The sequence below is a fragment of the Vipera ursinii genome (assembly GCF_947247035.1).
Source record: "Vipera ursinii genome assembly, chromosome: 12".
Lineage (NCBI taxonomy): Eukaryota > Metazoa > Chordata > Lepidosauria > Squamata > Viperidae > Vipera > Vipera ursinii.
The window spans coordinates 13606794-13627327 of record NC_139525.1 but is presented as its reverse complement, the minus strand read 5'-3'; the positions used below and the strand labels follow the sequence as shown (position 1 = coordinate 13627327).

Sequence of the window (20534 nt, the reverse complement as noted above, 5' to 3'; positions counted from 1 at the left end):
ACAATTAATTTCTGGCCCCCCCCTACAGAGAGATCTGCTAGTAATCTCACAACTGTGCAGTTTTCTAATTTTGGGGGACTGTAGCACTGCAGAGAAGTTCAACGTAATAAAGTCCATGTCTTTTCTCCTGGAAGGAAAAAAAAAAGACACGCACGGGCCACATTTGGTCTCCTGGTCCTTTCTTTGACTCCCCAGAGCTCTCTACCACACTCACAACACTTCATGATACAATGTTTTCCCCTCTCTCTTCTCCTTTCCTCTCCCCTCCCTCTCTTTCTTCCTCCTCCACCTCCTCCTCCTCCTTCCGGGAAGAAACAGAATAAGGGTACGAAATTATTTTCCACACACAAAATAATCCAGCTCAAAAGTTTTGCCCCTGTCCTTCCAGAGATGTTGTGTCATCACAGTTATTCTAGTAGCTTCCGGATTCTGATTTTTTTTTTAAGAAGGAGGGAGGAGGAGGAGGAGAAGGAGGGAGCTGATTTCTTTGTTTTATTTTTCTTCTTTTCATGCTGTTCTGCCAGCATGGAAAAAAGATTTAATGCAGGGAGAACTTGCATGTTCTCCGTGGATAGTTTAGAACTCTGTATGTGATCCATATGTTGCAGCTTTGCGGAGTTTTCTTCTTGGCCTTTCAAGCTAGTGTTCCAAATTGTTTTACAATGTTATTACAGCCGAAAAGAATAAAATTAACTCATTCAGAGGATTGGGGTGGGGGGCTCTTTCTTTCATGCTGCTTGAGTCTTTGTTTTGATGATATAATTCATAAACTTGGAAGCAAAGCAAGCCCTTTCAAAGACAACTGGGGAGTTTTGCTGGCTATCTCAGCTCTGAGGTTTTGAGTTTGTCTTAATAATAATAATAATAATAATAATAATAATAATAATAATAATAATGATGATGATGATGATGATGATGATGATGATGATGATGAACCAGTTGATGGTCCCAAGAAGTAGCAGAATATCACTTTCTATTTTTAGAATCTGCCAGTGTCATTGGGAGGTCCTCTTTTGTGTCTGGTCACTTAAAGAAGATTGTGGATAGGTCATGAGGTGTTTTTTCTGTAGCAGACTAAGTTGGAAAACCTGCAAAGAAGACGATGGTTGGACAGTTTTCAAACTGGTGATTCATTCTTAAAGTTTAGCTGGAGCCTCTTTTCTTTTTAAATTGGATTGAAGAGTTCACCTGAAAGCTACCTTTTCAAAAATGTAAATGGTTGGCGTCTAGCTTTGTTCTCTTGAGACCCCAGAGAACATTATATTTATTGACGTACTCACTTTTGATGCCAACCAACTCTGGGCATCTCCCCAGAAATGAAGAGCAACATAAAGAGAACAACATTTAATACAGTAGACTGGATCAAATTACAAAAATAACTACATAAATGTGCTGTGTGTGTGTGTGTGCGCGCATGCCTAACTTCAAGTGTTTTATTCCTGGCAATTGCCTCAATTATTCTGACAATAGTTTTGGAAGCGGTTTGCCCTTGCTTTCTTAACAGGGGCTGAGAGAAGTGACTGGCTTAAGGTGTCCCCGCTGGCTTCAGCCCGAAGGCAAGGCTAGAACCCATGGTCTCCCAATTTCTATTTCTGTTTCTGTTAACCACTATACCAAGCTGGCTCTCAGAAAATAATTAAAAGAAATTGCAATCCAAGCAACCTATCAAAACACAAATGTTATAACCAAGGGAGTTTCATCCACCCTACCCCAAGGTCTGGGATGGAAGCCAAGTTTTGAAGGCTTCTTCTCCTTGTAGTTCAGTGAATTAGGAGGTATCTGTCTGAGCCACTTCTGAATATTATCTGTCTGTTGTGGTTTAAAATCTGTTTTATCCCTTGTCATCCTGGCAACAGATCATATATATTTCTGTCAAGAGACCATCTTTCTTACACTCTTTACATCTTGAGAAATTCTGAGAAAGCAGCTTCCTAATTTCTTCGCTCACAGATTTGGTAGATGTTCTCCAAAGGCATTTAATGGCTCTATGTTTGGTGTAGGTCCGACCATATTAAGGCCACCTTCTTCACTCTTCTTCTTAAGGTAGAACATTGACCTTCAGTTGAGGATTTTGTTCTTGGTAATTTGCTGATATTTAGCTTAAGAGGAGGGTCTGCAAAAATATTATTGAGAAACAAAATAAAACATGATTTCCTTCTTCTGTAGGGTCAACCAGGGCTAATCGGGAACCAAGGACCCATGGGCATCGAAGGCTTTACTGGACCAGAGGGAGTAAGAGGACTGAAAGGAGAGAGGGGTATAACAGGTCCTCCAGGTGCCGCTGGAATGAAGGGAGACAAGGTAAGTTCATTCATGCTTTTGGGGTTCTTGTACATCTTCAAAGACAACCCTGTTCTTTCTTTCTGCTGTAGTGGCAATTCTACATTTTGCTGAGTCATTTGGGCATAATCAGGGTAATGAAATTACTGAAAGTTAACCAATTATCTTCTATTTGTCTGTCTGTCTGTCTATCTTTCTATGTATCTATCTATTTATCATCTATCTCATCTATCTCATCTATGTCTATCAGCTTTATCTATCTATCTATCATCTATCTATCTATCTATCTATCTATCTATCTATCTATCTATCTATCTATCTATCTATCTATCTATCTATCATCCAGCCAGCCATCATCTATGATATCATCTATCTGTCATACACCTATCATCCATGTCTCTCTCTCTCTCTTTCTTATCTATCTATCTATCTATCTATCTATCTATCTATCTATCTATCTATCATCCAGCCATCATCTATGATATCATCTATCCGTCATCCACCTATCATCCATGTCTCTGTCTCTCTCTGTCTGTCTCTTTCTTATCTATCTATCTATCTATCTATCTATCTATCTATCTATCTATCTATCTATCTATCTATCTATCTATCTATCATCTATCTATCTCATCTATGTCATCTATATCTATATCATCTATGTCATCTATCTATATATCTTTATCCTATCTATCTATCTATCTATCTATCTATCTATCTATCTATCTATCTACACACACACACTATTTTAGTGTGTATTTCACTAAAAGTTATTTCTTAGAGCTGCACAAAACATTGAAGAGTGCCACTTCCACAGTGTCCATCATAACCTGCCAGTCAAAGTATCAAGGTGCTGTGATCTCTTAGGGGCTCAGCATAGTTGTACCTAGGACCTACCAGAATTATGTGTACTGTACAAGTGTGAACTTTTACCACAATTGGAAAGCTATGTTAGTTGATAGTGTGACTCAGAAGGAAAGGAAGACTGTTCTCTGTGTTTGTTAAACCAGAATCTCTTTATCTATTAATAGGATTTAGTTGAAGCACCGATCTCACTGTAGCTTACAGTACTGCTGGATTATGAACTGCTTTGAAAGGTTCACAAACTTTCTTACAATTGCGTTTGACATACCCATAGCCCATCCTCCATCCAGAGACTCTCAGAAAGCATCTGCATAAAGATTTAGTTGTGACTGAGAACCAAAATGCAAATAAAATAATGCAAAAAGATTGTCTATAGCAAGTCCATCCTTGATTGTATATCCATTGTTCTAGGGCTAACATGCCTCATGAACTGGACTTAGAACTGTAAAGAACAGACAGGCACTTAACTGTATTCCTTTTTTTATCCTCTTAGGGCCCAATGGGTGTTCCTGGATTCCCTGGAATTTATGGAGTTCCGGTAAGTCTCTCTGGATTCCCCAGGACTTCAACATCTCTCTTAGTGTGGCTTTTTGGCCACTGACTTTAAGTATGATTCTGGGTTTGAACTCAAATGCTTGTTTTTGTGGTCCTTGATTGAGGTTGTTGATAGGTAGTCCAACAGAAACTCCAGGGTAAAGGTGATTGTATGCAGTTGGTAGGGCAGGTCTTCTGTTCTAAGAGGATTTTCCTTTGCTACTGATTGAAGCAGGGGAAGGTCGGTAACGCAGCTAGGTCTGGACCATAGAATGAACATTGAGACTCCACAAAATAACAGGTGATTGAGGCTGTAGCAAACACAGCCACATTGACATTAGGAGCCGTTATTTCTTCTTGTGTGGTCAACGAGGAATTGGTTAAGCATACACATACTTGCAAATGCTCTTTATCCTTTAAAAAAAAAGACGAGCGTTTGGAAGAATTTGAAAAAAAGTATTCAAATGCCTGGATGTCCTTATGCCTACAAAGATCAGAGTCATTGCAAGCCATATATTTCCCTTTGGCGCATCACAGGAGCAAGAGAAGGACTTTGAAGAAGCAGGATAAGAAGAGAGTGATAAAGAGTATCACTTGAGGCGTAAATGAGCAGGCTCAAATCATCCAACTTGGGATGCATTATGTGAAGACATAAAGGTAAAGGTTCCCCCACACATGCGTGCTAGTCGTTTCCGACTCTAGGGGCCGGTGCTCATCTCCGTTTCAAAGCTGAAGAACCAGCGCTTGTCCAAGGACGTCTCCGTGGTCATGTGGCCGGCATGACTAGACGCCAAAGGTGCACGGGACGCTGTTACCTTCCCACCGGAGTGGTCCCTATTTTTGTACTTGCATTTTTACGTGCTTCCGAACTGCTAGGTTGGCAGAAGCTGGGACGAGTAACAGGCGCTCACTCTGTTACACGGCACTCGGGATTCGACCCGCCAAACTGCCGACCTTCTGATCGACAAGCTCAGCGTCCTAACCCACTGAGCCACCGCGTCCCTTTGTGAAGACATAGCTCTCTTGAAAAGACTGTAATGCTAGGAAGAGTGGAAGAAAAGAAATGGATAAGCAGCAGCAAGGCGGTTATCTGAAGCAACAGGTTAGGCATAAATTGGAATGGGGAAAAAATGTCTATGTGGTCAATAGGAGATGACAGCCACTTGATGACACATAATCAGTCAATCAGATTGAATGGCAAACTTCAAAGGGATTTGAAAGACTCTTCAGTCCAGTGGAAGCATCTCCAAGAGAAGGACAGATGGGAGATCTGGTCACTTGGCATACTGCCCTTCCCAGCCAGTCTTTTGCCCTTTGTTGGAGAGAACAAGGCCATTGGAGAAAATAGCGGTTTTCCTCTGTCCATTGATACATTTGCATCTTTCCTAGCTATCTTACTACGTGAAGATCTCTGGATAGTTTACTAATGAACCAACATTTTTAAAAAAATTAAAGACAAAATGGAAGAAAAATCTTTAAAAAGTAAGCACCAACATCCATAAATCAACAAAAATTTCCATCAGTCTATCCTTATTTTTTTTTGGCCTTATTTTTGTTCCACGAAGTATTTATGTCATGCTTCAGTACTATAATTATGCATAAAGACTCTTAAATTCATTTTATTTTAACATATGCAACATGTGACCTTAATTAGTGGGACAGACAGTGGAAATTAGGAATTCATTTTCTCCCCATGGCAATTTAGTTGTGTGTTTTTTTAATAATCACTCCTAACCACAGTAGAAAATTGAAAGATTTCAGGTCATAGTCTTCCTTCCTTCCTTCCTTCCTTCCTTCCTTCCTTCCTTCCTTCCTTCCTCCTTTTTCAATCTTCCTTCCTTCCCCCTTTCCTTCTCCCTTCCTCCCTCCTTTCCCATTCTTCCTTCCTTTCCCCCTTTCCTTCCTTCTTTCCATTCCTCCTTCCTTCCCCCTTTTCTTCCTCCCTTTCTCATCCTTCCTTCCTTCCTCCCTTCCTCCCTCCTTTTCCTTCTTCCTTCCCCCTTTTCCTTCTTCCTTCCTCCCTCCTTTCCCATTCTTCCTTCCTTCCCCATTTTCTTCCTCCCTCCTTTCCCGTCCTTCCTTTCTTCCTTCCTTCCTTCCTTCCTTCCTCCTTCCTTCCTTCCTTCCCCTTTTCCTTCCTCCCTCCCTCCCTCCCTCCCTCCCTTCTTTCCCATTCTTCCTTCCTTCCCCCTTTTCTTCCTCCCTCCTCTCCCTCCCTCCCTCCCTCCCTCCCTTCCTTCCTTCCTTCCTTCCTTCCTTCCTTCCTTCCTCCTTTTTCAATCTTCTTTCCTTCCCCCTTTCCTTCTCCCTTCCTCCCTCCTTTCCCATTCTTCCTTCCTTTCCCCTTTCCTTCCTTCTTTTCCATTCCTCCTTCCTTCCGCCTTTTCTTCCTCCCTTTCTCATCCTTCCTTCCTTCCTCCCTTCCTCCCTCCTTTTTCCTTCTTCCTTCCCCCTTTTCCTTCTTCCTTCCTCCCTCCTTTCCCATTCTTCCTTCCTTCCCCATTTTCTTCCTCCCTCCTTTTCCTTCCTTCCTTCCTTCCTCCCTTCCTCCTTCCTTCCTTCCCCTTTTCCTCCCTCCCTCCCTCCCTCCCTCCCTCCCTTCTTTCCCATTCTTCCTTCCTTCCCCCTTTTCTTCCTCCCTCCTCTCCCTCCCTCCCTCCCTCCCTCCCTTCCTTCCTTTCTTCCTTCCTTCCTTCCTCCCTCCCTCCCATTCCACTCCTTCCTTCCTTCCTTCCTTCCTTCCTTCCTTCCTTCCTCCCTCCCATTCCACTTCTTCCTTCCTTCCTTCCTTCCTTCCTTCCTTCCTTCCTCCCTCCCTGCCATTCCACTCCTTCCTTCCTTCCTTCCTTCCTTCCTTCCTTCCTTCCTTCCTCTCTCCCTCCCTCCCTCCCATTCCACTTCTTCCTTCCTCCCTCCCTCCCATTCCACTTCTTCCTTCCTTCCTTCCTTCCTTCTTTCCTCCCTCCCTCCCTCCCTCCCTCCCATTCTACTTCTTCCTTCCTTCCTTCCTTCCTTCCTTCCTTCCTTCCTTCCTTCCTTCCTTCCTTCCTTCCTTCCTTCCCCCTTTTCTTCCTCCCTCCCTCCCTCCCTTCCTTCCTTCCTTCCTTCCTTCCTTCCTTCCTTCCTTCCTTCCTTCTTTGTTAGTACTACCAATAGATCTAATAAACAACCTCTAAAGCCAGCAACATAAAATTCAGCAGAGAAACAAATTGAACATGCAGACTTAATTTAGTTTAATTCAATCAGGTTGACCAGAGAATTGGATCCTTTCAAAGCACATCCTGGCTGCCCTATCTGTTTTCATTCTTTCTTTCTCTCCTTCCTTTTCCTTATTTCTTTTGAGAGGAGGCATTAATTTTCATCTCCCCGCTCCCACCCTTATTGCTTTGTCTCAAAACAACCATGAAGGATAAAAATCTGTAGCTTAAAATGCAGGAACAGAACGAGTCCAATGTGCAGTTTTGAAACCCCAGAGAATCCCAAATTTAACTAAGGGTTTTGTGTAAGGCCTTGGCTGGACATAGGTGGTCCTCGGCATATGACCACAATTGAGCTCAAAGGTTCTGTTGGTAAGTGAGACTTTTGTTAAATGAGTATTGCCCCATTTTATGACCTTTCCGTTGTTAAGTCAGTAACATGGTTATTAAATGAATCTGGCTTCCCATTGACTTTGCTTGGCAGAAGGTCGCAAAAGGGGATCACGTGATCCTGGGACCCTGCGACTGTCATAAACATGAACCAGTTGCCAAGCCTCTGAATTTTGTTCACGTGATCGTGGGGATGCTGCAATGGTCCTAAGTGTGAAAAATGGTCATAAGTCACTTTTTTGAGCACCGTTGTAACTTTGAACGGTCGCTAAATGAACTGTTGTAAGTCAAGCACGACCTGTAGTAAAGAGGCTACAGGAATGATAACCAGGTGGAAACAGCTTCTGGATTTTTGTGCTTGGGGTGGGAAAAAATGAAAGTTTGATTTGGGCTTTTACCAATTAATGGATTTGTTATTATCGAAATGACTAGTAACATGATACTATTATGTAAAAGTAAAATGTTGAGGTTTGATCTTACTATCTTATTCTACTGCACCAAAGGGAGTTGGAAGTCAACGCCTTTTCTTTCTTTATTCCCCTTGGCCACATTTTTCCCTTCCCTTTTTCCTCCTATTTTCTTTGGTAGTTTTGTATTTTATATTATAAACTAATAAAAAATTGAAAAGGGAAAAGGGATGATGTGAGATGCCCCAAGCAGTGAATCAATAGATAGATGATAGATAGATAGATAGATAAGTAGATAGATAGATAGATAGATAGAGATAGATAGATGAAAGATAGATATAGATAGATAAGTATATATATATATATATATATATATATATATATATATATATATATATATATATATATATATATAGGGAGAGAGAGAGAGAGAGGGACGCGGTGGCTCAGTGGGTTAGGACGCTGAGCTTGTCGATCAGAAGGTCAGCAGTTTGGCGGGTCGAATCCTGAGTGCCGCGTAACAGAGCGCCTGTTACTCGTCCCAGCTTCTGCCAACCTAGCAGTTCGAAAGCACATAAAAATGCAAGTAGAAAAATAGGGACCACTACGGTGGGAAGGTAACAGCATTCCGTGCGCCTTTGGCATCTAGTCATGCCGGCCGCATGACCACGGAGACGTCCTCAGACAAGCGCTGGCTCTTCGGCTTTGAAACAGAGATGAGCACCGGCCCCTAGATTTGGAAACGACTAGCACACATGTGCGGGGGAACCTTTACCTTTTATATATATATATATATATATATATATATATATATATATATATATATATATATATATATATATATATATAAGAGAGAGAGAGAGAGAGAGAGGAGAGAGAGAGAGAGAGAGAGAGAGAGAGAGAGAGAGAAGTTTTATTGTCATTTTTTTTACTGTGGGCACAATGGCACACATTAAAAATGAAATTTAGTTGCTTGCCTTCAAAGTGTACACATATAACACACATTTAAACATGCTATATAGAACATATGTATAAACCTACACCCTTACATATAAATATTAAATATTAATCACTGTCCATCTTGGATACCTAGCAGGAAGAGGGAAGCTTTAGAGTTTACAAGGTTAATACTGTATGGAACAAAACTGTGGCTGAATCTGGATGTTCTGCTTCAGATCACGGTGGGGAGGTGGGCATGGAAGGAAGAGCCCCACCCGTTCAGGAGGGCTATACTGTACATAAGTGGGTGGGAGGGAAAGAGGTCAACATAGGTCCTGCCAAAGAAACTGCCCCCAGATGGACTTCATTTCTTGTGTTGCTACAGCTGTTAGGAAAACCTTGTCTCTGTCAGCCATCATTCCCCGCATTTGTAGCTTGTTAACCACCAATGTCCCAGAGAAAGGGCCTGAAGGAACTTCCCTTTCCCCACCTGCCTGGCACATTCCCATTTTCCCCCCCCTCCCCGGCCCTCACCCCCATCCTGGTGTAGATGTTTAGCTTTTCCCACGGAAGAAGGTTGAGAAGTTTGCAAGTTGAGATGCATCAGTCCCAGCCTTTCAGCTGAAAATACAAGGCTGGCTGAATGGAAACATTTCAAGGAGCGATAGCATATGGACTGGCTTCTATCAGCTCGTGTGTGTGTGTGTGTGTGTGTGTCTGTGTGTGTGTGTGTGTGTGTGTGTGTGTGTATAGGGTTCACAAAGCAAACCAAACAAAACCACAGGCTGTTTGAAAAGAAGGATCTGGCATGGACTCAAGAGGCCCCTTTAATGTTCCTAATACGTAAATCTCTGCCTTCCGATTAGGCTGATTTCTCCCTTCCTTAAGCACTGTGTCTGTCCTGTTTGGCTGTACTTAGAAATAAGCCTTCTTCACCGGAAAGGGGAACTTAAACTTAGTTAAGCCACTGAGAACAATTAACCAGTGGAACGGCTTGACTTCAGAAGTTGTAGGTGCTTCATCAAAAGGCTGGATAGCCATCTGTCTGAAATGTATAGTGTCTCCTGCTTGAGCAGGGGGGTTGGACTAGATGGCCTCCAAGGTCCCTTCCAACTCATTTTATGATTTTCCTTTTCCCCAAAGAAGAGGACTTGGGGATCTAATTCCACGGTGAACGGTGGAGAGAGTTAATCAGTGAGTAAACTCCAAAGAAGCAGAGCCTCCCAGGAACAATGCACACAACTTACAACCCTCACAAGGAGACAGTGACTCCACGGTGCTTTTTAACAACCCACAGATTATTTATTTATTTATTTTTATTTTAATTCCATTTATATCCCACCCTTCTCCGAAGACTCAGGGCGGCTTACAAGCTTAGCAGTAGCCTTCCTTCTATGTATATGCCTGCTTATTAGGGCTTTCACACACACCCCCAAGCGGCATTATTACAAAGTCAGCTTAATTGCCCCCAACAATTTGGGTCCTCATTTTACCTACCTTGGAAGGATGGAAGGCTGAGTCAACCTTGAGCCTGGTGGGACTCGAACCTGCACTAATTGCAGGCAGCTGGTGTTACTTAAGGAGGCATTAGCTCACTGCTCCACCAAGGCAATTAAGGTAAAGGTAAAGGTAAAGGTTCCCCCCGCACATGCGTGCTAGTCGTTTCCGACTCTAGGGGCCGGTGCTCATCTCCGTTTCAAAGCCGAAGAGCCAGCGCTTGTCCGAGGACATCTCCGTGGTCATGTGGCCAGCATGACTAGACACCAAAGGTGCACAGAACGCTGTTACCTTCCCACCGTAGTGGTCCCTATTTTTCTACTTGCATTTTTACATGCTTTCGAACTGCTAGGTTGGCAGAAGCTGGGACGAGTAACAGGCACTCACTCTGTTACGCGGCACTCGGGATTCGACCCGCCAAACTGCCGACCTTCTGATCGACAAGCTCAGCGTCCTAACCCACTGAGACAGCCTAGCAATTTTTCAGCTCTATTCTGATTGATTGATTGATTGATTATTTTTTTTAGTTGCAATGTGGAAGGGGTGGATAGTAATGGTTCCTCGTCCCCATTCTAAAAGTTTTAAAGTTTAAATTCTCAAATCAACCAGGTGGTCATGCTTTGTCCCAAAAGTACTTTTCAAGACGTCAATTGGGCTTGCTTTGTTTTTTCTTTGAAACCATTTCACTTCTCATCCCAGAAGCTTCTTCAGTTCTGCAGAACGTTTTCAAAGAAAAAACAACAACAAGAAAGTTCAGTGGCCTTTAGAAAAACACTTTTGGGTTCCCCATTCTAGTTTGCAGCCCTGGAGTTTCTTGGGCCTCCTCCATCTAAATCCTCACCACCTAATGTTATGTTAACCGATTGTAAATTAAATTTAGTCCTGGCCCCAGATCTTCTTGGAGAGGATTCAGCACAATACTCAAAGGCCAAATCAGGTCTTTGCTTAAAAAAAAAGTGACATGTCATAAGGGATTAAAATACTTTCCCTAACAGAAGACATTAAAAGCCTTGGTGGATTATACTTTGGAGAATTTTCTTTTAAAAAAAATCACACCAAGAAGTTACATAAGGGAAATATATAAACCTGGTGATCATTTTAGAAATAAAATACTATATTTTTTTCTCCTACTACCATTGTGCTAGAACTTTAGACACTTGGCTACAATTCCCATTATTGTTGGTCATTATTGATAATAGTCTAGTCTAGTGGGCATTTAATTGCCGAACTCTTTTAATTACTAAACTAATTTAATTGTCAAGCTCTCCAAGGTAATCCAGGTCATTGGACTTCTTTTTTGGAATTTTAATTCTTCTGTTTTTATTTCATTTTATTTTTGAGATAAACTCTAGTAACAGAGTCTTGAAAGCCTGTGTTTTTCCCTACTGTCTGTCATATACAGTAGTGAATTAGGTCATAACCAATCTGATCTTCTTTCTTACTCTTTCCATTTCCTGGGCTTAATGCATCTTTTATAATTCTCATGGGGTATTTATTCCAAGGTCATCTCTTTGGCTCTCTCTCTCTAACCTGAAGAGAGAATAATGAGGATTGTAGCCCAACACAGCCTCGGAAAGTTGATGTAACATTATCAGTGAGAATTGCCTTCTTAGATGGTGCACAGTTAAATTATGGCAATCTGTAGTTGAAGATACCACACTACTGGCTTATGTGGTGTCCATAGTGAAATTAATAATAATAATAATAAGAGTTGGAAGGGACATTGGAGATCTTCTAGTCCAACCCTCTGCTCAGGCAGGAAGCCCTATACCATTTCAGACAAATGGCTGTCCAGTCTCTTCTTAAAAACTTCCAGCCGTGGAGCATTCACAACTTCTGGAGGCAAGTCGTTCCACTGATTAATTGTTCCAACTGTCATGAAATTTCTCCTTAGGTCTACTGTTGTGTATTAAGGTTTAAAGAAACACCTAAGCACTTGTATAACAGTCACTACCAGTATGCATTGAACTGTAACCGTTCTGGCGGGAGTCAATTTTGGCGGGAGGAAGAGGTTCAATCCGATTGGTTGGCTGTGGAGTCAGAAAAGTATATAAGGAGTGCTAGTACCCCCTAACCCTTCAGTACAGTTATGTTCATCAAATAAAGAGCTGTTTGATTGTACTCATCCGCCTGGCATCATTCATACTCTTCAGAATCCACTACTTAACATCTACGTTGCTTCTCTCTTTGATTAGTTTCCATCCTTTGCTTCTTATCCTGCCTTCATGTGCTTTGGAGAATAAGTTGACTCTCTCTTCTTTGTGGCAGCCCCTGAAATATTGGAACACTGCTATTATGTCACCCCAGTCCTTCTCTTCATTAAACTAGACATACCCAATTCCAGCAACCGTTCCTTATATGTTTTAGCCTCCAGTCCCGTAATCATCTTTGTTGCTCTTCTCTGTACTTTTTCTAGAGCCTCAGCATCTTTTTTATATCGTGGTGGCCAAAACTGGATGCAGTATTCCAAGTGTGGCCTTACCAAGGCATTATAAATTCCTGGAGGCTTTGTAGCTAAGTAGTAACATCCTGTTCAGTGCTGATCAGTGGCAAGAAAATAAAAGTAGGACATAGTAGCTGATACATCTGGTTAGCCCACTGTGTGAAACAGGAAGCTTCAACTGAATGAGTCTTGCATTTGAAGATCTTGATTTTGTTTGACAACATGGAGCCTGAAAGAAAGCACTTCCCTTTCCAGATGTGATATGAGGATATCTCGATGTTCTCTTCCCAGCGGAGTGCAATGGATCGCTTAATTCAGGCATTCAAAGCTTGTAAAGAAAACCCTTCCCATTAGAAAACTAGGAATATATTCCGAACACAAAACAGTTGTTGAGCACAAAGATCAGCTATTTTTAAGGTCATTTCCAGATCAATTGAGGAGGAATGGTTGTGAGAATGGTTGGGCAGATGTCCTTCGTTGGCAGCTCAGATGAACATGAAAGGTCTTAACTCTCCATGGAAAAAAACCTCTTGGGCTGTTTTGCGTCTTTTGTAAGAGGTGGTGAACTAAACATTTGTATTTAGTTGTTTATCAAATATATATACGGCTGCCTAACTCGTACACAGGTGATTCTAGGCAGCTTACAACATTAAAAAAGAAAGCCACCACATAAAAACAGCAGCAATATCACAATCAGTTCAGCCACTTGATTGGCTCCTCCTCCATTTGGGGTCCCTGGATCCCCCCCCCAGACTAAACCTCATCTTCAGGCCTTTTTGGAAAAGCAACAAGTTGGGGGCCAGTCATAACTTTGAGGGAATTATATTCCATAGGAAGGGGCCCGCCATCAAGAAGATTCTTTTTCTTGGTCCCACCAGGTGTACACGCCTAGTACATGGGACCTGCAACACACCCTGCCTTCCCGTCCTGGGAGGCTGGGTAGATGTGACAGGGCAGAGCAGTTCTTCAGATAGTCAGTAAAATGGAAGACTGGTTCCCTTTCACACTGACCTTCAGAGAGAGCCCTGCTTTCCCCCTTCATCCATGAAATAAACATTAATGAGGCACGGATGGATCATCATCATCATGTGAACAGCATTGACTTTTCATTTTAAAAGGAAATTTGAGTTGACTTTTGACAGTGCGCTCCCAGTACATCATTCAAGAGTCAGGCGTGGCCGTTAGCCTGAAAAATTGTGCTATTCAGCCGTATTGAATGAAGAGAGATGTCCCAAAGGTGCTTTTTCAAAAGGCAACTGGACTTTGGTTTTTTCCTTGAAGACATTTTCGCTTCTCCTCCAAGAAGCTTCTTCAGTCCTGGCTGAATGGTGGAGGATGGAAGGATTTATACTCCTTAAAGGTAAAGGTAAAGGTTCCCCCGCACATGCGTGCTAGTCGTTTCCGACTCTAGGGGCCGGTGCTCATCTCCGTTTCAAAGCCAAAGAGCCAGCGCTTGTCCGAGGACGTCTCTGTGGTCATGTGGCTGGCATGACTAGACGCCAAAGGCGCACGGAACGCTGTTACCTTCCCACCGTAGTGGTCCCTATTTTTCTACTTGCATTTTTACGTGCTTTCGAACTGCTAGGTTGGCAGAAGCTGGGACGAGTAACAGGCACTCACTCTGCTACGCGGCGCTCGGGATTCGACCCGCAAAACTGCCAACCTTCTGATCGACAAGCTCAGCGTCCTAACCCACTGAGCCACCGCGTCCCTCTTATACTCCTTAAATATATATAAATATAAATCCTTCCATCCTCCACCATTCAGTCAGAACTGAACAAGCTTCTTGGATGAGAAGCAAAACATCTTCAAGGAAAAACAAGAAAGTCCAGTTGCCTTTTGAAAAAAACACCTTTGGGACAACCTGGATGACTGAGAATCTCCATAGACAAGGAAGAGAGATGTGCCATCATCTTAGAAGTAGCGCTGATCTTTATACCCTGAAACTCTGAGCAACAAACTTGAGTATAAGAAAGTGGCTCCTGGATGTTTACAGGGATGTAAAAGAAGAAGATCATTTCATCCATAAATCCTCTGGAGTCTTATCTGATTATCTGCTTAGGTTTGGGATTGCTGGATTCCCTTTACAAACTTATTTCTACCGGATTAGCTGGTTCCCCAGGAGATATCTGCAACCTTTTGGCTATAAAACTAAATACATAAATAAATAAATGAAGGACGGCAGATGTTAGCTTTGAGTTGTCGTGGGTCACCGCTTATGTTTTATTACAAGATGCTTTGTTGACATAAGAGACTTTACTACCAAGCCCCAAACAAGGAATTAATACAGAGATTTGTATAGTAATATATTTACATTTTTTTTCCTTTACAGGATTAACTCTTCAGGCAGGGTGCATGAAGTCTATTCAGTTCAAGGGACACACTAACTTGTGCTTGCATGGCAAGCAGCACATTCTACAAGGGGGGGGGAACAGCTGGTTTTCCACCAGATAAAAGTTTTAAAGACATTAATGAGTGATTCTTGGTGTTCTCTGAGTTTGCTGTCTCCCCCACCCCACCCCCTCACTTACCTAGCTCAGAGAGCACCAAGACTCCATTTCAACCCTGAGCTACAAATATTCTCTTTATTGGTACATTAATGAGTGTTTTGTTGGTGCAAGCCTTCCTGGCTGCCTATTTCCTTCCTTCCTTCCTTCCTTCCTTCCTTCCTCCCTCCCTCCCTCCCTCCCTCCCTTCCTTTCTTCCTTCCCCTACATCAGACATGTCAAACACAAGGCCCGGGGGCTGGATCCGGCCCGCGAAGTGATTTCATGCGGCCTGCGAAGCCATTCTGGAAACAGTGAGGGAACAGCCCCCACTGCCTTGGCCCTGGCCCAGAGACCCTCCTCCTGCCAGAGACCCTCAGATCTGTCCCACTCCTGCCCAGGCCCCCATAGGCACCCTTGATGCGAACGATGTAGAGTTGGCCACGCCCACCCAGTAGGCCATACGCACCCTGGCCACACCCACCCGGCCCCCTGAGGGCAACCGCAGTGCTGATGCAGCCCTCAATGAAATTGAGTTTGACACCCCTGCCCTACATCATCATCCTCATTGTCCTTTTTGGGCAATGCTCTTTGAATTGTTGCACATTAATTGTCTAGTCAAAGGAAATCCTTTCAGGCTTGTTTTTAAAAATGATACAACCATATTTTTAAAGTGGTGGGCACATTTGGAAATGCCGGGGGGGCTGTTTTCCATAGTGAGCGTGACTGACGCTTTAGTAGCTGAGCAGCTTCCATTTTATTATTTTATACTATTTATTTTTAATAAAAAAAAATCTTTTTTAAAAAAAATCAGAAATTTGCTGGTTCATGATCATCACCTAAAATGAATTCAGTTCCAGGTCTGGCATTAGGCCATTGCAATTAAATAAAATAATTTGCACTGGTGACATTCATCCCCTGGATTTTCATACCAAGATTCTTACCTAAACAGATAGATCTACCACTTAAGCTTGTTACGTGAAAAAGCTGTCTGGGTAAAATGTTCTTCACTTGTTTTATGATGATGATGACATTTCAAAGAATAAAGAACAGTCAAAGTGCCCTAAATATTTGGATACGTTTGTTTGTTGGCATGTAATAGAGAAAGAATACATTTGGAGTTACTGCAAACCTGGGGCTTGACTGAGCTCATAAATCAACCTTAAGGTACTTAGCAACATAATAAATCCTTCCAGTTTCTATAACTGAGCAAATATATAAATCATGCAAGGTGACAATTCTCGAATAGTCATCTCAAAGGTGCTTTTTCAAAAGCAACTGGACTCTCTTGGTTTTTTCCTTGAAAACGTTTCGCTTCTCATCTAAGAAGCTTCTTCAGTTCTGATGAGTTCTTGGATGAGACCCAAAATGTTTTTAAGGGGAAAAAAACACCAAGAAAGTTCATTTGCCTTTTGAAAAAGTACTTTGGGGGCAACCATGATCTGAATGATTGAGAATCTCCATAGACGTTCTCAAATAGTCCCGTATCTGCTGAGTATATCTAGTTTAATGAAAAGAAGGAATAGGTGTGACATGATAGCCACGTTTCAGTATCTCAGGGGTTGCCACAAAGAAGACGGAGTCATGCTATTCTCAAAAGCACCAGAAGGCAGGAGAAGAAGCAACGGATGGAAACTAATCAAGGAGAGAAGCAACCTAGAACTAAGGAGAAACTTCCTGACAGTTATAGCAATTAACCTGTGGAACAACCTGCCTCCAGAACCTGTGAATGCTCCAACACTGGAAGTTTTTAAGAAGAGATTGGACAACCATTTGTCCAATGGTATATAATTTCCTGCCTGAGCATAGGGGTTAGACTAGAAGATCTCCAAGGTCCCTTCCAACTCTGTTATTCTATTATTTCCTGACACACAAATTCCTTGTCCGTCCAATGACACTTGGCCAATAAAGAATTCTATTCTATTTGGATGCACTGAAGAGGATTAAGGTTGCTACAGAACTCTGTGTTTTTGCATGATGGCAAAAGACTAACCTGCTTCTTGGCAAAATGCTATCAAAACCTCCAATCCCTGCAGAACTCAGCTTAAACATTAACCATATTTTTCACACACACACCCTTCCTTCCTCATTTTGTTTTATAGTCAGAATTCAAAGCTGCAGTATAAGCCTGCTCTCCTGCAGCTATTTCTGCTGCCATCTGCTGTTCTGTTCTTCAGCAAGTGGCCAAAACCGCACAGAGATGTAAGAACAGCCAGATTGTCAGGACAACCCTTTGTTAGGAACACATTCACAAGAATGTAATTTTGTGAACTTTTTAGTGGGATCACACCAGAGCCTCAAAACTGATTAAGCACCTCAGTAATCCAACATGTAGGGTTATCAGGTTCAGACGTGCAAATATAAACAAACGTACTTTCCGCGAACTATTTACATGGCTGTGCATTCTTTAGAAAATGAGGAATTATTTTATTTATTATACTTTAGCCTTTTTTTCGCATGAAGATGATAAAATTTGGGAGAATAAATAACGGTCAGGATGCCCTAAATATTTGGATAAGATTGTTGGCACTTAATGGAAAAAAATGGGGCTATTGAAAGCTTGGGAGTCGACTAGGCTCATAAATAAATACAATAAACACAATAAATCTCTGCAGTTTCTACAGCTGAGTAAATGTGTAAAGCATTTGACGCATGGCTACGGAGTACATGTGTAAAAAAATAACATGCATCTGGTGTTATCAAGCTCAGGGGTGCAAATATAAATGAATGCCCTTCCAGGCAAGTCCAATTCCATTCCCGTGCATTCTTTAAAAATTAAGAAGTGATTAAGAAATATTAATTTTTTGCTTATTTCCCCCCCCCCTTTGAACAGGGACACCCCGGTCAGCCAGGACCCAGAGGCCTTCCTGGCTTAGATGGATGCAATGGTACCATTGGAAGTCCTGGTGTCTCTGGATCAGATGGATTCCCTGGCCCTCAAGGACCACCGGTATTTCTTAATGTAGCTTTTGTCCTAGGTTGAGATAAGTGGTTGGGAAAGAGGTCTGGATATCTTATACCTATGTTTTTCAACCTTGGTGGCTTTAAGATGCATGGACTTCAACTCCTAGGGCAGTGGTGGCGAACCTTTTTGAGACCGAGTGCCCAAACTGCAACCCGAAACCCACTTATGCATCGCTGGGTGCTGGGGGCGTGGCCACCGAGTGGGCGATGCTCCAGCGACCCGATCCGGGCATCGGAGACCTGCAAAATCGGCCATTGGGGGGGGAATGAAATGGCTCTGCAGCCCTAGATCTGGGTAGCAGAAGCATTTTGCAGGCCTCCGATGCCCAGATCGGGCCTCTGGAGCATCGTAAAATTGCCCCACGGCCATGGATGCGAACTCCAGAAGCTTTGAAAATGCTTCTGCTGCCCAGATCGGCTGTCTTGGGGGGAGCGAAATCGCTCTGCAGCCCTAGATCTGGGCAGCAGAAGCATTTTGCAGGCCTCCGATGCCCGGATCGGGCCACTGGAGCATCATAAAATGATTGTCCTGGAGGCTTACCTGTACTCATGCTGCAGCTGCCTCCACCATCCAGCCCAGATCCACCCAGCTCTTGCAGCTGCTCCCTGACTGTCAGTGCAGAGAGAAAGAAAGAGCACAGGAGCATGTGGAGAGGGGGCAGGGCAAACTGGCTCCGCCTCCCTGTTGGGTGATGGCGCACGTGCCCACAGGGACGGCTCCGTGTGCCGCCTGTGGCACGCATGCCATAGGTTCGCCATCTGTGTCCTAGGGGAATTCTTAAAGTTGTAGTTGAGAAACACTGTCTTCAACAGTTATTACTATGAATGGTTCTAAGGCCACTTTCTTTATAACTGTTCCTAGAGTAAAGGGATGAAAAGATTAGGGCGAATCTAATTCTTTCCCTTTTTTTTTAGCAGCCAAGCAAAAAGTCATAGATCTATATCACATTACATCACGTCAACTCTTTACTATCTTGAGAGGCAGATGGTAGTATCTACAGATACTTCATAGATGCCATCCTCTTTGGGGAAGTCCCACTAAGGTAGTGGGTAGATTTATACATTATGGAAAGCCACAGTCCAACTATAAATAACCAGCAGTATTTTAAGCTATGATATATGGTTGGTAGGCTACAATAGCTGGATTTAAACAATGATAGTTGGTTTTAAATTTGCTTAAATAAAATTTAAACAAGCTATCCTAAATTCAAGGTGCATTATGGCTTAAAATGTTATCTGAATCATATACTAGTGGTACTTATTCAGAAATGTGTGTAGCATAGTCTATCTTCAGAGGGGCAATACTATGGTGGCTTTCCAAGAAACATTCTCACACAAGAGTTGACATATAAAGTCTTCAATGTATATCTGGTTGATTGGTTGGGCTGGGTTGGGTTGGGTTGATGGATTATGTGGCATCAAGTTGATGTCATCTCATGGAAATCTACCTAGATATATTTTACCTCCTGATTTTCCGACAGGACATTCATCATAATTAACTCCATCTTTTTTAAAAAAAAATTTGCTAAAGGATAGCTTTTGCATTCATCATAATTAACTCTATCTTTTTAAATTTATTTATTTTTGCTAAAGGATAGCTTTTGCTCTTGTTTTCATAATTTCTATACCCAGGGTCGTCCTGGTCCTAAAGGCCCAAAAGGTGAACCTGTTTATGCCCCGGGAATTTTTAAAGGAGTGAAGGTAAGAAATGTCCAGATAAGAGAACTATAGCAGGAGGCATGTCTAAGCAATTCAATTTTTCTTTTTCTTTTGGGAGGATAATCTTCAAAAAAGATTGTGCCCAAGTTTGAGGAATTGGCTTTAGAAATGTAAGAACTCCTTGCTGGTCATTGACCATAATGAAATAAATGTGATTATGAGGTGTCAGATTAATCATGGAAGCTAAGAATTTTAAAAAATTATGATTGATTAAAAGGAGTCACTTTTTAAATTCAACACATGCGTATACCTTTTGAATGCCAAGCTGATGGAGCTCAACAGTAGAAGAAAGCAACCAACTTCCTATCTAAGTTGGAAGCTTCCCAGATATCTGTGGAGATCCTCAGTCATCCAGCTCTTGGTTCTCCCAAAGCTGCTGTCTTTCAAAAAGCTACTGAACTTTCTTGTTTTGCTTGAAGAGGTCAGAAGTCAAAACTGAAGAAGCCTTTTGGGTGAGAAGCAACATCTGTTCAAGCAAAACAAACAAGTCCAGTTGCCTTTCGAAAGAAAGTACCCTTGGGACAATCTGCCCAGATGTTTTTAGCCACTGGTGGCACCCAAAATGCTGGGCTTGTTGTGCCTTTGGCCTGATCCAGCTTTATTTATTTCTTTAATCATCTTAATTCATTTTCAATCAAATGTTTGGGGGGGGGGTGTTTGCCAACATTTTGACTATCCAATTAAATCCACAATCAAGACATTCTAGTCATAACTACAAAAATTGCATTTAAATTTTTGATGGGGAAGCTATTGTCTCCCACATTTTTTTAAAAAAAAACACACACTTCTCTCTGTCCCCCTTATCTATCGTTAAGGG

The 20534-nt window shown here is 42.3% G+C and overlaps 1 protein-coding gene across 1 annotated transcript in view; it reads left to right on the top strand.

Moving 5' to 3' along the window:
- The first annotated feature begins 2182 nt into the window (after window positions 1–2182).
- Window positions 2183–20534, top strand: part of COL4A6 (collagen type IV alpha 6 chain) — a 76938-nt gene continuing 58586 nt past the window's right edge. Inside the window, exons 1-4 of the mRNA XM_083372301.1 lie at window positions 2183–2301; window positions 3635–3679; window positions 17868–17984; window positions 19631–19699. Coding sequence (XP_083228427.1) covers window positions 2200–2301; window positions 3635–3679; window positions 17868–17984; window positions 19631–19699 — 333 coding nt within the window. The 5' untranslated portion in view covers window positions 2183–2199. The remainder of the gene's footprint in view (window positions 2302–3634; window positions 3680–17867; window positions 17985–19630; window positions 19700–20534) is intronic.